Consider the following 14184-nt stretch of genomic DNA (forward strand, 5'->3'; position numbering starts at 1 on the left):
ATCGCATTTCCCATCAAGATCCATGAGGCACTTTTTAGCTTCGTTCAATGCACTGTAAAATGACAATCATAGTAATTTTGAAATAGATAATCGAGCTTCTATATAGGGCAATATCCGCTAGACGTTCTCAAAGCGCTTTAAAAGGGGTCCCTGTCAAACATGCAGGACGGGACATGACACACTGTTAGGCGATATTACATTTTTTTCGGACGGAAACAGTACTGTTAAGACCAGATACTCATTTTACACCTGAGGAGTGTGAAAGAATTTGAGTAAAGAACATTTTCCAACGACTCAATTATGCGTAGAGCAAGGCTATAACCCAGGAATATCCTATCCAAAAGCGAGTTTCATGCCACAAGACCACATAGGCCCACATCCAAGAAGTTTTATGAACAACCAGCTTAAGCGACGTAAACATATTTGCAGGTCTGATAACCCAAATTGTTAATGCTCATTGTTGTAATGGAAATACTCTCAAACGAACGCAAACTATTGTACATTGATTTAATGTCATTCTAGGCCGATACTTGCGTTCCGATGACAAACCTTCATATATATATATATATATATATATATATATATATATATATATATATATACACCTTATACAGTAAATTGTTATTGTAAGTCTGATAATAGGAAACATGTTACTGGTTCATTGTTATAATGGAAATACTCTCCCATCCAATCGACCTCCTACTTATTCACAAGTGTTATAATTCCAAATTGCATGGCGCTCATTGTTGTCAAGAAAATATTATGAAGGTCTGATCATACAACATATAATGGGCTCATTGTTGTAAATAGAAATAACTCAAAATGAAAACTAAGGTGTATGCACTGGTGTAAGATAACGAAATGAAAAAAAATATTTATGTAAATAGTGTCTTCCTCGACTTGGGATCGTACTTAAGAACTCAAATGATTCCATTGATTGAGCTATTGATTAAAAAGCAAATTAACTTCTATTTTACCCCATGATCATCGTTTTCTTAAATGTTGACTTTTGTTGTGTTAGAATCAGATCATCAGTTTGTGAAGAGCCCATAATATTAGGACAGAGTGGTCTGGGAATCAGGCATGCACTGAAGAGGGCTATGGGTGACAAAGACGACACTTACCTGCACTTTGCAGTCAGGTCCCCACCCATTCTCATTGAAGCCCGCACTTTCTTGTTGCATTCCAGGAGATCAGATCCACAACCAGTGGTCATCGGAACCACTGTCATAGATGATGATGGTGATAATAATAATAATAATAATAATAATAATAATAATAATAATAATAATAATAATATAATAATAATAATAATAAGAAGAAGAAGAAGAAGAAGAAGAAGAAGAAGAAGAAGAAGCGGGGTCTTAGGGCCCAAATATCCACTTAAAGGCAAACTGATATAAGATGATGGACACAAGTCACGTGACACAAAGCTACTGGAAGCTGTGGAGTGTAACAAGTAATCAAGAAAAATAAATTTAACACCTTGAAAATAGAACATAGTGACAAATACGGATGATAATTTTAAAATGATGTGAGTATTTTTTTCTTTATGTCCTTCAGAACCATTTGGCCCATGGAGCCGGTGTCTATAGCGTGAAATGGACAATAGCAATTGCTTGCTATCCCTTGGATAGGACGCTAGTCTATCGCAAAGTACGTTCCGCCAGATCTAACAGACCCAGCTAACCATCACTGCTGGGTTTAGACCAAGGGGTCCAGAAAAAAAAACTCTCTCGACTGCATACGGGATCGATCTTGGTCCCTTTACGTGTGAGACGAGTGCTCTACCAACTGAGCTATCGGGACCCCCATGATGTGATTCACACCCCCAGAGTTACCTCCCCCTCCAGAGGTTCAATGCCATGGAACGCAATTCTTCACGCTCAAGGGCCAGTACCTTACCTTACCGGAGTTCCGTCTCACTACAGAGGTTGAATGTCATGGAACGCCATTCTTCAAGCTCAAGGGCCATTACCGTACCTCACCGGAGTTTCGTCTCCCTAAAGAGGTTGAATGTCATGGAACGCCATTCTTTACGCTCAAGGGCCATTACCGATGTGATTATAGTATTATTTAACTCAAATTAGATTTTTTCAGTATAGAGATCCCCCAGACATCTCACCGTCTTGAGATGGTTCGTAACAAATATGCAATTCTGTGTACGGAAAAGTAGAAAACGGTAGGGCTGCCTGAAGCCGGTGATCGTAAAATTCTAACGAAAGAGTGAAAATTGATAGGCTTCTCCCATACAAAGCCTCTCCATTTTCACTTTTTCGTTAGAATTCCGTGTACGTTGGTGTGAATCATAACACGTAATAAACAAAAATGCATATAACAGCTTTAAAATTGGACGAAAAAAAACATGGGATGTTTCGGGCTCAATACCCTTCTTCAGCTTACAACAAAATACAATGACAGCATACATACATTTTAAAGAAATTAAAAACAAACAAACAAACAAACGGATCGACTGCAGGGAACATGACGTGGAGAAAACGTACAATAACACGGTCCAAGTAGCATTTCCGGCGACGGGAAATCTAGTGTCAAAAATAAATCAACAGATAACAATCGCCAGTGTTGGGACAAATGTCTTTCTCTCTCTCTCACACACACACAATCCCCCGTTCTCTCTCTCTCTCTCTCTCTCTCTCTCTCTCTCTTCTCTTCTCTATTTCACTCTATCTCTCTTCCTCTTTCTCTCTCCCTCTCTTTCTCTCTCACTATCTTTCTCTCTCACACACACACATACACACACACACACACTCTCACGTTCTCTCTCTCTCATTTCTCTATTTCACTCTATCTCTCTTCCTTTTTCTCTCTCCTTCTCTTTCTCTCTCTCCCTTTCTCTCTCTCTGTCACTCTCTCTCTATCTCACTTTCTCTCTCTTTCTCTCTCTCTCTATTTCTCCATCTCTCACTTTCTCTCTTTCTCTTTCTCTCTCTCTCTTTTCTCTCTCTCTCTCTCTCTCTCTCTCTCTCTCTCTTCCCCTCACACATTCTCTCTATCTCCTTCTCTATCTGTCGAGTGTTGTTATTGATATAGTGTTTGTACGTTTTAGCCGGCCGGCAGATGTTGTGACTGTTTTTTTATAGATAGTATGCAGATGACGTCACTCAGGTTTTTGTTATGGTTTTTGCCATCCGCGTTTGTGAGTTGTTCTCACTAAACTATATTAACCAGACTATAAAAGTTCATGGTTACACAGAGTTTGTGTGTTGGTCCGTTATACTTCCGGATGGCAATGTTGTGAACTCCTTGGCCAAGCGCATTTTATCTATAGGATAAATGCAATGCATCAATAACATGTTTGAAAAGAAATAGTGAGAACTACTCATAATAATAATAACAAAAGAAAACACTTTTTATAGAAAGAATGAAGATGACGCTACTCAAGCCTTTGTTATTGTATTTTGCCATCCGCGTTTGTGAGTACTTCTCCCTAAAATGTATCAACCACACTATAAAAGTTCATGTTTACACAGTTTTTGTGTGTTGGTCTGTTATACTTCCGGATGGCAATGATATGAGCTTCTTAGCCAAGCGCATACTATCTATAGAGCTGTACCCCGTCTAAACAGGCATCAAACGCTTTACATTGACATCAATTGAAATATTGTACAAACACACAAACAAATAGATCATCATTTCCTTAAATTTGAAACAAATGGGGTTTTTGTTGAGTTTTATAAAGAATGAAGGGATGAAGATGACCTAAGAGATGCTGGTAGGGAATTCCAACATTGAAAAAAAGGGGGGGGGGGGGGGGGAAGGAAAGGAAACTATTGAGTGACAACAATAAACTATGTGTAACTTTGAACGTTTATAGTCTGGTTAATACAGTTTAGTGAGAATTACTCGTAAACGTGGATGGCAAAAAGCGATAACAAAGACCTGAGTGACGTCTACTTCATACTATCTATATACCTTTAAAAGATTGTTAATATACAACGGGGACCCAATATGTAAAGATTGATAAGCCCGGGAAGCAATCATATAAATTATTCGCTTCTCACCAGGAAAACAATGAAGCTCTTGAAGAAGGCAGGTGGCTGAGGAGGATTTTGATTGGTTTAAAACAAGCCTGGCGCCATTATTCTATACAGCTTGAAGGCTGTCTGTTTTTTCATTGGCCACTTCAATTCGTAGTACTACTGCGAATAGTGGATAGCGTTCGTAGTCGTTATTCGCAGTATTACCGCGAATAGCCATGAACGTAAAATATATATCTATGCAAATTAAATAATAGATATAGCTTGTTTTTATATGTTTTACTACTGCAAATAGTGTGTATCGGTTATTTTTATTATTTGCAGTCGTAGTACTGCAAATGTTCAGTTCGGGTTCGTTCTATCTTTGCAGTGAGTGTAGCCTACAACAAATATTTGTTTTTTGCGCATGAGCTTTAGAAAATAGTAGTTTATTATTATTATTATTATTATTATTATTATTATTATTATTATTATTATTATTATTATTATTATTATTATTATTATTATTATTATTATTATTATTATTACTATATTATTATTATTATTATTATTATTATTATTATTATTAATTACTATTAGTAGTAGTAGTAGTAGTAGTAGTAGTAGTAGTAATAGTAGTAGTAGTAGTAGTAGTAGTAGTAGTAGTAGTAGTAGTAGTAGTAGTAGTAGTAGTAGTAGTAGTAGTAGTAGTAGTGATGATGACTATAAGGATAATGATGATGATGTAATGGAGGTGGCGGTTGCTGTGGTTTTTTATAACGATGTGGAGGTAGCTGTAGTAGTGGTAGTGATGATGATGATGATGATGTGATGGTTATGGTTGTAGTAGTGGCGGTGGTAGCGATGATGACGGGGGTAAGGATTGTCACCTTAAGGATGATTCACATTTATTTTACTATATTTTTTGATTTTTTGTTGTTGTTGTAAGAACGGAGTTCATCTCACTCCAGTGATATTTCTGTATGCTTAGAAAACTTTAACTTCTAATATTAGATTATCATTCCTTTAATAGCCTTCTCTCTGAATTAAGTTCTAATCAGTGGTACTTCCCGTTCTATCTTCTGTCTCGTAGCCACTTATTATAAAAGCTGATTGATTTAATCTTCCTCACTCACTTCTCTCAATAACATATTTTGCTTTGACGGCCAGCCCACTCCACTTAATAATAATAATACATGACATTTATAACGCGCATTTTCATCACTGGGTGATGCTCAATGCGCGAAACAAGAATACAGTGACATTATTATACAAATGAAACATTATACATACTACATCAACATAATAGTATCATTATACAACAATGTAATAACTAAACATATAGTCATTAATACAAGATATGTTATAATACATCCACATGCTATGTCAAATACGGAAATAATATAAAATAATGATATAATAACATAAACTAAATTATCATTCATATTGGGGTCAAATTACAAAGATGCATTAATCAAGATGTGTTTTAACAAAGAGATGGTGTTTTAACTTTGATTTAAATATTGATAAGGACTGCGCTTCTCTTATTCTTTTAGGAAGAGAGTTCCAGATGGAAGGTCCGACGTGACTGAACGATCTGCCGCCGTAAAATTATATTTATATTTATTTGTAACAATTAATTTTGTAGAATCTAGTGCAGAACGTAGACTCCTCGTTGGCTTATAAGTTTCTAAAAATTCAGTAATATACAATGGTGCTTGATCATTAAGGCACTTATAGCACAATACTGCTAGTTTGAATTCGATTCTCACTTTAACTGGTAACCAATGCAGCTCATACAAAAGTAGCAACGAGTAGGATGTTCTCTTCTTTCTTAAAATCAATTTAGCAGCCGCATTCTGGATACTTTGAAGGCGTGATATTTTATCGTTGCTTACATTCGAGATTAACGAGTTACAATAATCTATTTTAGATAGTATGAAAGATGTTATTAGTTTGCATATTACTTCTCTTGTTAGGAAAGGTCAAACTGACGCAAATCTTTTTAAGCCTATTGTCAAACTTCTCATATCATTTATATTTTAAAATTGATATATTACCAGGACTTGGTGGAAAACTTCATAAAAATGTATATCTTATTATCAGGACTCGTGGAAAACTTCATAAAGATTTATATCTTATTATCAGGACTCGTGGAAAACTTCATAAAGATATATATCTTATTACCAGGACTCGTGGAAAACTCTATAAAGATTTATATCTTATTATCAGGACTCGTGGAAAACTTCATCAAGATTTATATCTTATTATCAGGACTGGTGGAAATCTCTATAAAGATTTATATCTTATTATCAGGACTCGTGGAAATCTCTATAAAGATTTATATCTTATTATCAGGACTCGTGGAAAACTCCATAAAGATTTATATCTTATTACCATGACTCGTGGAAATCTCTATAAAGATTTATATCTTATTATCAGGACTCGTGGAAATCTCCATAAAGATTTATATCTTATTATCAAGACTCGTGGAAAACTTCATAAAGATTTATATCTTATTATCATGACTCGTGGAAATCTCCATAAAGATTTATATCTTATTATCAGGACTCGTGGAAAACTTCATAAAGATTTATATCTTATTATCAGGACTCGTGGAAAACTCCATAAAGATTTATATCTTATTATCAGGACTCGTGGAAAACTCCATAAAGATTTATATCGTATTATCAGGACTAGTGGAAATCTCCATAAAGATTTATATCTTATTATCAGGACTCGTGGAAAACTCCATAAAGATTTCAATCTTATTATCAGACTCGTGGAAAACTCCATAAAGATTTGTATAGTATTATCAGGACTCGTGGAAATTTCCATAAAGATTTATATCTTATTATCAGGACTCGTGGAAAACTCCATTACTAGTCAGAGCCTCATTTTTCATCTTTGCCAGCTACTGCCGGGATTGTTGTATCCGGATGTCATAAAAAAATTATGTCCTCTGCCTGGAAGTAGGACCTCACGAGACTATACAACTTTATCCCCAAGATCACAGAAGTCACGTAATAGTGTCATGGTATCATTTGTAACTGTGATCGCTATTTATTTATAAGAACGTTCGTCTCATTAAATGGCATCTTTCTATATTATTCTCATCATCTTAAACCAATTCGTCATTTGTTCTTTATTTCAAAAGTAACAAATAAATACTGGGGGCCTTATTTGTCACAGCTTTATTTTGTGAATGTAGTCCAATTAATCTTAAGCACTCATAAGACCATGGAGGGGAAACACATTATAAAGAATTGAATTTATTTAGTTACATATATCTATTTCAATCAAACTTTACAGTTTAAATAGTAACGCTCTTAATTGCCCCACTTGATCATATTTTATTTGTACTCGCTATTTACAGAATTGCCTTGATTTTATTTTTCATTTATCCATTCATATATACATTCATTTATTAATTCACCTATTTATACATTATTCATTCACCCACTCATTCAATCATTCATCCATCAGTTCATTCGTTTATTCAGTCATTTATCCAATCATTCATTCATTTATCCCTCCATCCATTCGTTCATTCACGCATTTATACATACATTCATTCATTTATTGACTGAGTTATTCATTCATTCATTCATTCCTTGTCCACGTTGTTATTGTATCACTTATTTCATTTTGTTGTTTGCCTCATTCATGAATTGTTTTCGCTGTGTTTACATTCCATAACGATTCATTCACCTATCATCCAATCACTCAGTGTTGTGAACACATTTTGTAACTATTGTAAAACTTACCGATATTTTATGGTTTTGTATTTCAGACATCACTCTTAAACACTCTTCGATATCTACTATACAATAGGATACAATAGTCTGACGTCACGTCCGCCTAGCAACAAGCAGCTTGGTTCTAAACAAAGAAAATCGGTACTTTTTATTAATTCTTCATGCTGGCTAGAACTTTTTCACATGTCATGTGATCAGAATGTATAAAGTCAAAACATGATCAGATGTATAATGTTTTTCTCCTCTGGATACACTTTTATATTCGTCGGAGAAGAATTTCATAAGGGCGTCCGCCTTTGTTCCTATAGTTTAAAACCAGTTACTAAGTTACTATGCGAAAGGACGCAATGATTACAATAGACATTTTGATGATAGGGATGATGATGTAAAGATGGTGGTGATGCTGGCTGCTATAGTTTTGATAACGATGTGTAGGTTGTTGTGGTAGTAATGATAATGTGGTGGTGGCTGTAGTAGTAGAGGTAGTTTATTGATGGTAATTTCTATTATTTGCAGGAACACTGAGAGACGAGTCATCAGCAAGGGCGAGGGTGGGTGGGTGTGTGTGTGTGTGTTTGTGTGTGTGTGTGAGAGAGAGAGAGAGAGAGAGAGAGAAAGAGAGAGAGAGAAAGAGATAGATAGATAGATAGATAGACAGAGAGAGAGAGAGAGAGAGAGAGAGAGAGAGAGAGAGAGACAGATTCCTGGAACCTTTATACAATAAATAACTTTAAATAAGACAATAAACGGGGACTGTACTATTCTCATTGAAGTAATCGGACAGAAGATAAGCTGGTAGATTTCAAGATGTGAACGAATGATCAAGTCGGAGAGGTGGGGACGGGGATTTTGTCATGGATTAGATTGGGGTAGCAAAAACAAAACAAAACACGATCTTGTCAAGTTTCAGACTTGAAGGGAAAGTTGAAACGTTCAAAATCTCAATTCTCAGTCACATAAAATGTTTCATTCATCCCTCCTTTTCTTTCCGTCTCAAACTAACACACTCTCATTCAACTTCAAGCCATTCGACAACACACCATTAACTTAGAATTTAAAAAAAGTGTTGTGTTCAATGAGGGGACAAAGACTCATTTTCAGGGTCGGGAGAGCGCTTCTACTACTGCGAATAGTGATTTCACGATGACATCACTCTTCGCAGTACTATTGCGAATAAGCCCTTCGTTTTTCTTTAGTAACATGTTCCTATTTTTAACAATTTTCTCTTTTCTAACATTTTCCAGTAATAAATTGCAACCGTCTAATATTGAAAGTACAGAGAATTTATCAAAACTTCTGAAATTTCATTTAGGTATAAGGTTTCTGATTTACAAATTCAAGGTAGATTGTATTTATAAGTGATTGACGTGACTGGACATTGAAAGAGCAGCGTCAATCAAGATTGTATTTATAAGTAATTGACGTGACTGGACATTGAAAGAGCAGCGTCAATCAAGATTGTATTTATAACGTGATTGACGCGACTGGACATTGAAAGATCAGCGTCAATCAAGATTGTATTTATAACGTGATTGACGTGACTGGACATTGAAAGATCAGCGTCAATCAAGATTGTATTTATAACGTGATTGACGTGACTGGACATTGAAAGATCAGCGTGAATCAAGATTGTATGTATAAGTGATTGACGTGACTGGACATTGAAAGATCAGCGTCAATCAAGATTGTATTTATAACGTGATTGACGTGACTGGACATTGAAAGATCAGCGTCAATCAAGATTGTATGTATAAGTGATTGACGTGACTGGACATTGAAAGATCAGCGTCAATCAAGATTGTATTTATAACGTGATTGACGTGACTGGACATTGAAAGATCAGCGTCAATCAAGATTGTATGTATAAGTGATTGACGTGACTGGACATTGAAAGATCAGCGTCAATCAAGATTGTATTTATAACGTGATTGACGTGACTGGACATTGAAAGATCAGCGTCAATCAAGATTATATTTATAACGTGATTGACGTGACTGGACATTGAAAGATCAGCGTCAATCAAGATTGTATTTATAACGTGATTGACGTGACTGGACATTGAAAGAGCAGCGTCAATCAAGATTATATTTATAACGTGATTGACTTGACTGGACATTGAAAGAGCAGCGTCAATCAAGATTGTATTTATAACGTGATTGACGTGACTAGACATTGAAAGATCAGCGTCAATCAAGGTTGTATTTATAACGTGATTCGCGTGACTGGACATTGAAAGATCAGCGTCAATCAAGATTGTATGTATAAGTGATTGACGTGACTGGACATTGAAAGATCAGCGTGAATCAAGAGTGTATTTATAATGTGATTGACGTGACTGGACATTGAAATAGCAGCGTCAATCAAGATTGTATTTATAACGTGATTGACGTGACTGGACATTGAAAGATCAGCGTCAATCAAGATTGTATGTATAAGTGATTGACGTGACTGGACATTGAAAGATCAGCGTCAATCAAGATTGTATTTATAACGTGATTTACGTTACTGGACATTGGAAGATCAGCGTCAATCAAGATTGTATGTATAAGTGATTGACGTGACTGGACATTGAAAGATCAGCGTCAATCAAGATTGTATTTATAACGTGATTGACGTGACTGGACACTGAAAGATCAGCGTCAATCAAGATTGTATTTATAACGTGATTGACTTGATTGGATATTGAAAGATCAGCGTCAAACAAAATTGTATTTATAACGTGATTTACGTGACTGGACATTGAAAGATCAGCGTCAATCAAGATTGTATTTATAACGTGATTGACGTGACTGGACATTGAAAGATCAGCGTCAATCAAGATTGTATTTATAAGTGATTGACGTGACTGGAAATTGAAAGATCAGCGTCAATCAAGATTGTATTTATAACGTGATTGACTTGATTGGATATTGAAAGATCAGCGTCAAACAAAATTGTATTTATAACGTGATTGACGTGACTGGACATTGAAAGATCAGCGTCAATCAAGATTGTATTTATAAGTGATTGACGTGACTGGACATTGAAAGATCAGCGTCAATCAAGATTGTATTTATAACGTGATTGACGTGACTGGACATTGAAAGATCAGCGTCAATCAAGATTGTATTTATAACGTGATTGACGTGACTGGACATTGAAAGATCAGCGTCAATCAAGATTGTATTTATAACGTGATTGACGTGACTAGACATTGAAAAATCAGCGTCAATCAAGATTGTATTTATAACGTGATTGACGTGACTGGACATTGAAAGATCAGCGTCAATCAAGATTGTATTTATAACGTGATTGACGTGACTGGACATTGAAAGATCAGCGTCAATCAAGATTGTATTTATAAGTGATTGACGTGACTGGACATTGAAAGATCAGCGTCAATCAAGATTGTATTTATAACGTGATTGACTTGATTGGATATTGAAAGATCAGCGTCAAACAAAATTGTATTTATAACGTGATTGACGTGACTGGACATTGAAAGATCAGCGTGAATCAAGATTGTATTTATAAGTGATTGACGTGACTGGACATTGAAAGATCAGCGTCAATCAAGATTGTATTTATAACGTGATTGACGTGACTGGACATTGAAAGATCAGCGTCAATCAAGATTGTATTTATAACGTGATTGACGTGACTGGACATTGAAAGATCAGCGTCAATCAAGATTGTATTTATAACGTGATTGACGTGACTGGACATTGAAAGATCAGCGTCAATCAAGATTGTATTTATAACGTGATTGACGTAGACTTGGCCGCACAATTGTATTATAAGATCAGCTGTCATGATCAGCAATCAAGATTGTATTTATAACGTGATTGACGTGACTGGACATTTAAAGAGCAGCGTCAATCAACACTCCAAAGGGGATTCGTGATTTTAGAAAAATAATTAAAATGATCCCAAAAAGAAAGTCCCGTAACTTTTGCCATTTTAAGGATGTTCTGCCCACCACAGATTATAATTTCTGTCTTTTCATCATTCAATATTAGTCTATTTCTGCCCACCATAGATTATGATTTCTGTCTTTTCATCATTCAATATTAGTCTATTTCTGCCCACCATAGATTATGATTTCTGTCTTTTCATCATTCAATATTAGTCTATTTCTGCCCACCATAGATTATGATTTCTGTCTTTTCATCATTCAATATTAGTTTATTTCTGCCCAAAATAGATTATGATTTCTGTCTTTTCATCATTCAATATTAGTTTATGTCTGCCAACCACAGATTATAATTTCGGTCTTTTCATCATTCAATATTAGTTTATTTCTGCCCACCATAGATTATAATTTCTGTCTTTTCATCATTCAATATTAGTTTATTTCTGCCCACCATAGATTATGATTTCTGTCTTTTCATCATTCAATATTAGTCTATTTCTGCCCACCATAGATTATAATTTCTGTCTTTTCATCATTCAACATTAGTTTATTTCTGCCCACCATAGATTATAATTTCTGTCTTTTCATCATTCAATATTAGTTTATTTCTGCCCACCATAGATTATAATCTCTGTCTTTTCATCATTCAACATTAGTTTATTTCTGCCCACCATAGATTATAATTTATGTCTTTTCATCATTCAACATTAGTTTATTTCTGCCAACTACAGATTATAATTTATGTCTTTTCATCATTCAAAATTAGTTTATTTCTGCCCGTTACAGATTATAATTTCTGTCTTTTCATCATTCAACATTAGTTTATTTCTGCCCATCAAATTGTTCACTTCATTTAAATAGTAACCACATTGTCTTCAACAGTCATGACGTCACTTCCATCTTAATGACGCATAGTGACTTAGTTACAGGCTCTAAATTATCGGAACAAAGACGGACGCCCTTATGAAATATTTCTCAGACGAGCTTAAAAGTGTATCTAGAGGAGAAAAAAAATTATAAATATGATCATGTTTTGACTTTTATACATTCTGATCACAATGAGAAGTTCTTGCGTGCATGAAGAACAAAAAGTACCCATTTTCTTTGTTTAGAACCAGGCAGCTCGTGTTGCTGGGCGACGTGACATCAGACTATTGAATCCAATTGTCCAATCAAACATTCAAAAGAATCAAAGGGAGAGAACTAAATATTTGAGAATCGTCGGCGTCAAATTGACATAAAAGAATGAATTTCTTAATAACATAAAAATATCAGACTGAAAACAATAACAAAGGCATGAATGGCGTCAATTTAATTCCTTCTATAGAAAAATGAAAAACATGCCTGTTACCGGAAATTATCAATGCGACATATGATCATGATCAATGCTCACAATTTTAACACAGGCTGTCAAAATACGTTTTGACGTCATCCGAGAATTGAATGATTTCCGTCTCGCCTATCGTCAGCTGTAGCCTGTTTTTCCTCTGTCAAAATATTGTGATTAACGCTCACAAACTGTTAGGCTGACCAACTCTGGCCCCTTGACTTGAGATTGAGCTTGAACAGTTATATAGCGCAATATCCACAAAACGTGCTCAGTGCTCTTTACGAAGTGTACCTAGCCAACTTCAACACTTAACATCTCACTTGACGAGACATGGCGCCTGTTAGGCGATATTGTTTTATTTTTCCTCTATGACGACAACATTGTTAACCACCAGGTACTCATTTTACACCTGAGTACGGTGAGAGAATGTGAATAAAAATCCTTGTCCTAGGACTCAACTATGCACCGTTCAGAGCGGGTCTCGAACTCAGGCTTTTCCGATCCAAAAGCGAGTGTCATATCATTAGATCACAGAGTAGCCGATTGGCAATGGTCACAAAATTAATTAAAAGTTAAAAGCAAACAACCAACCAAACAACGAAACATACAACCAAACAAACAACCAAGCATACAGACAAACAAACAACCAAACATACAAACAAACATACAACATACTCACCTATAGCTAAAACAGCTCCAAACAACAAAACATAGTGAGATAAGGCCATTTTTAACTGGAATCTGTTTTTCCCAACTCTTCTATCTGAGCAGCCTATGAAAATAACCTGGTTCTTGTCTTAGCTACTCTCACACGTCACGTTACGTTAGTAAGACTCGGGTTTAACTTTGTGAAACTGTCTGAAAGTGGCTCAGATAACAGCAACCAACTCTCCTTGTACACCACAAAGAAACAATGAGTCAAAATAAATGTTGCTTCTCCTTGTTTTTATAGATGGTTCGAAGTTGACGTCACTCGGGTCTTTGGCATTGTTTTTTTTTTGCCATCCACTTATATGAGTAATTCTCATTGAACTGTATTATCCAGAGTATAAAATTTCAAGATAACACAGAATTTTTATGCGTTGGTCCGTTATACATCCGGGTGGCAATGTTGTAAGCTTCTTAGCCAAGCGCATGCATTTCTATAGCTAAGATTGTCCTAAACTCATGTGATAGGACTAAGTACTAGAGTCAAGAGGGCGAGGGGAATAACAAATTACTTACACA

The 14184-nt window shown here is 35.4% G+C and overlaps 1 protein-coding gene across 3 annotated transcripts in view; it reads right to left on the minus strand.

Moving 5' to 3' along the window:
* LOC144978868 (uncharacterized) overlaps positions 1-13877 on the minus strand; it is a 69052-nt gene extending 55175 nt beyond the window's left edge. For 2 of the 3 annotated variants that reach the window (XM_078925455.1, XM_078925453.1), the window contains exons 1-3: positions 13637-13877; positions 1125-1224; positions 1-52 (exon numbers count right to left, since the gene is read on the minus strand). The exon at positions 1-52 is cut by the window's left edge and continues 94 nt beyond it. In XM_078925455.1, coding sequence (XP_078781581.1) covers positions 1-52; positions 1125-1224; positions 13637-13685 — 201 coding nt within the window. In that variant the 5' untranslated portion in view covers positions 13686-13877. The remainder of the gene's footprint in view (positions 53-1124; positions 1225-13636) is intronic. The other variant, XM_078925454.1, reaches the window with a different exon arrangement.
* Between the last annotated feature and the right edge of the window lie 307 nt (positions 13878-14184).

Source organism: Berghia stephanieae, chromosome 8 (genome assembly GCF_034508935.2).
Source record: "Berghia stephanieae isolate SIO BIC M18660-M18661 chromosome 8, UCSD_Bste_1.3, whole genome shotgun sequence".
NCBI classification, from domain to species: Eukaryota; Metazoa; Mollusca; class Gastropoda; order Nudibranchia; family Aeolidiidae; genus Berghia; species Berghia stephanieae.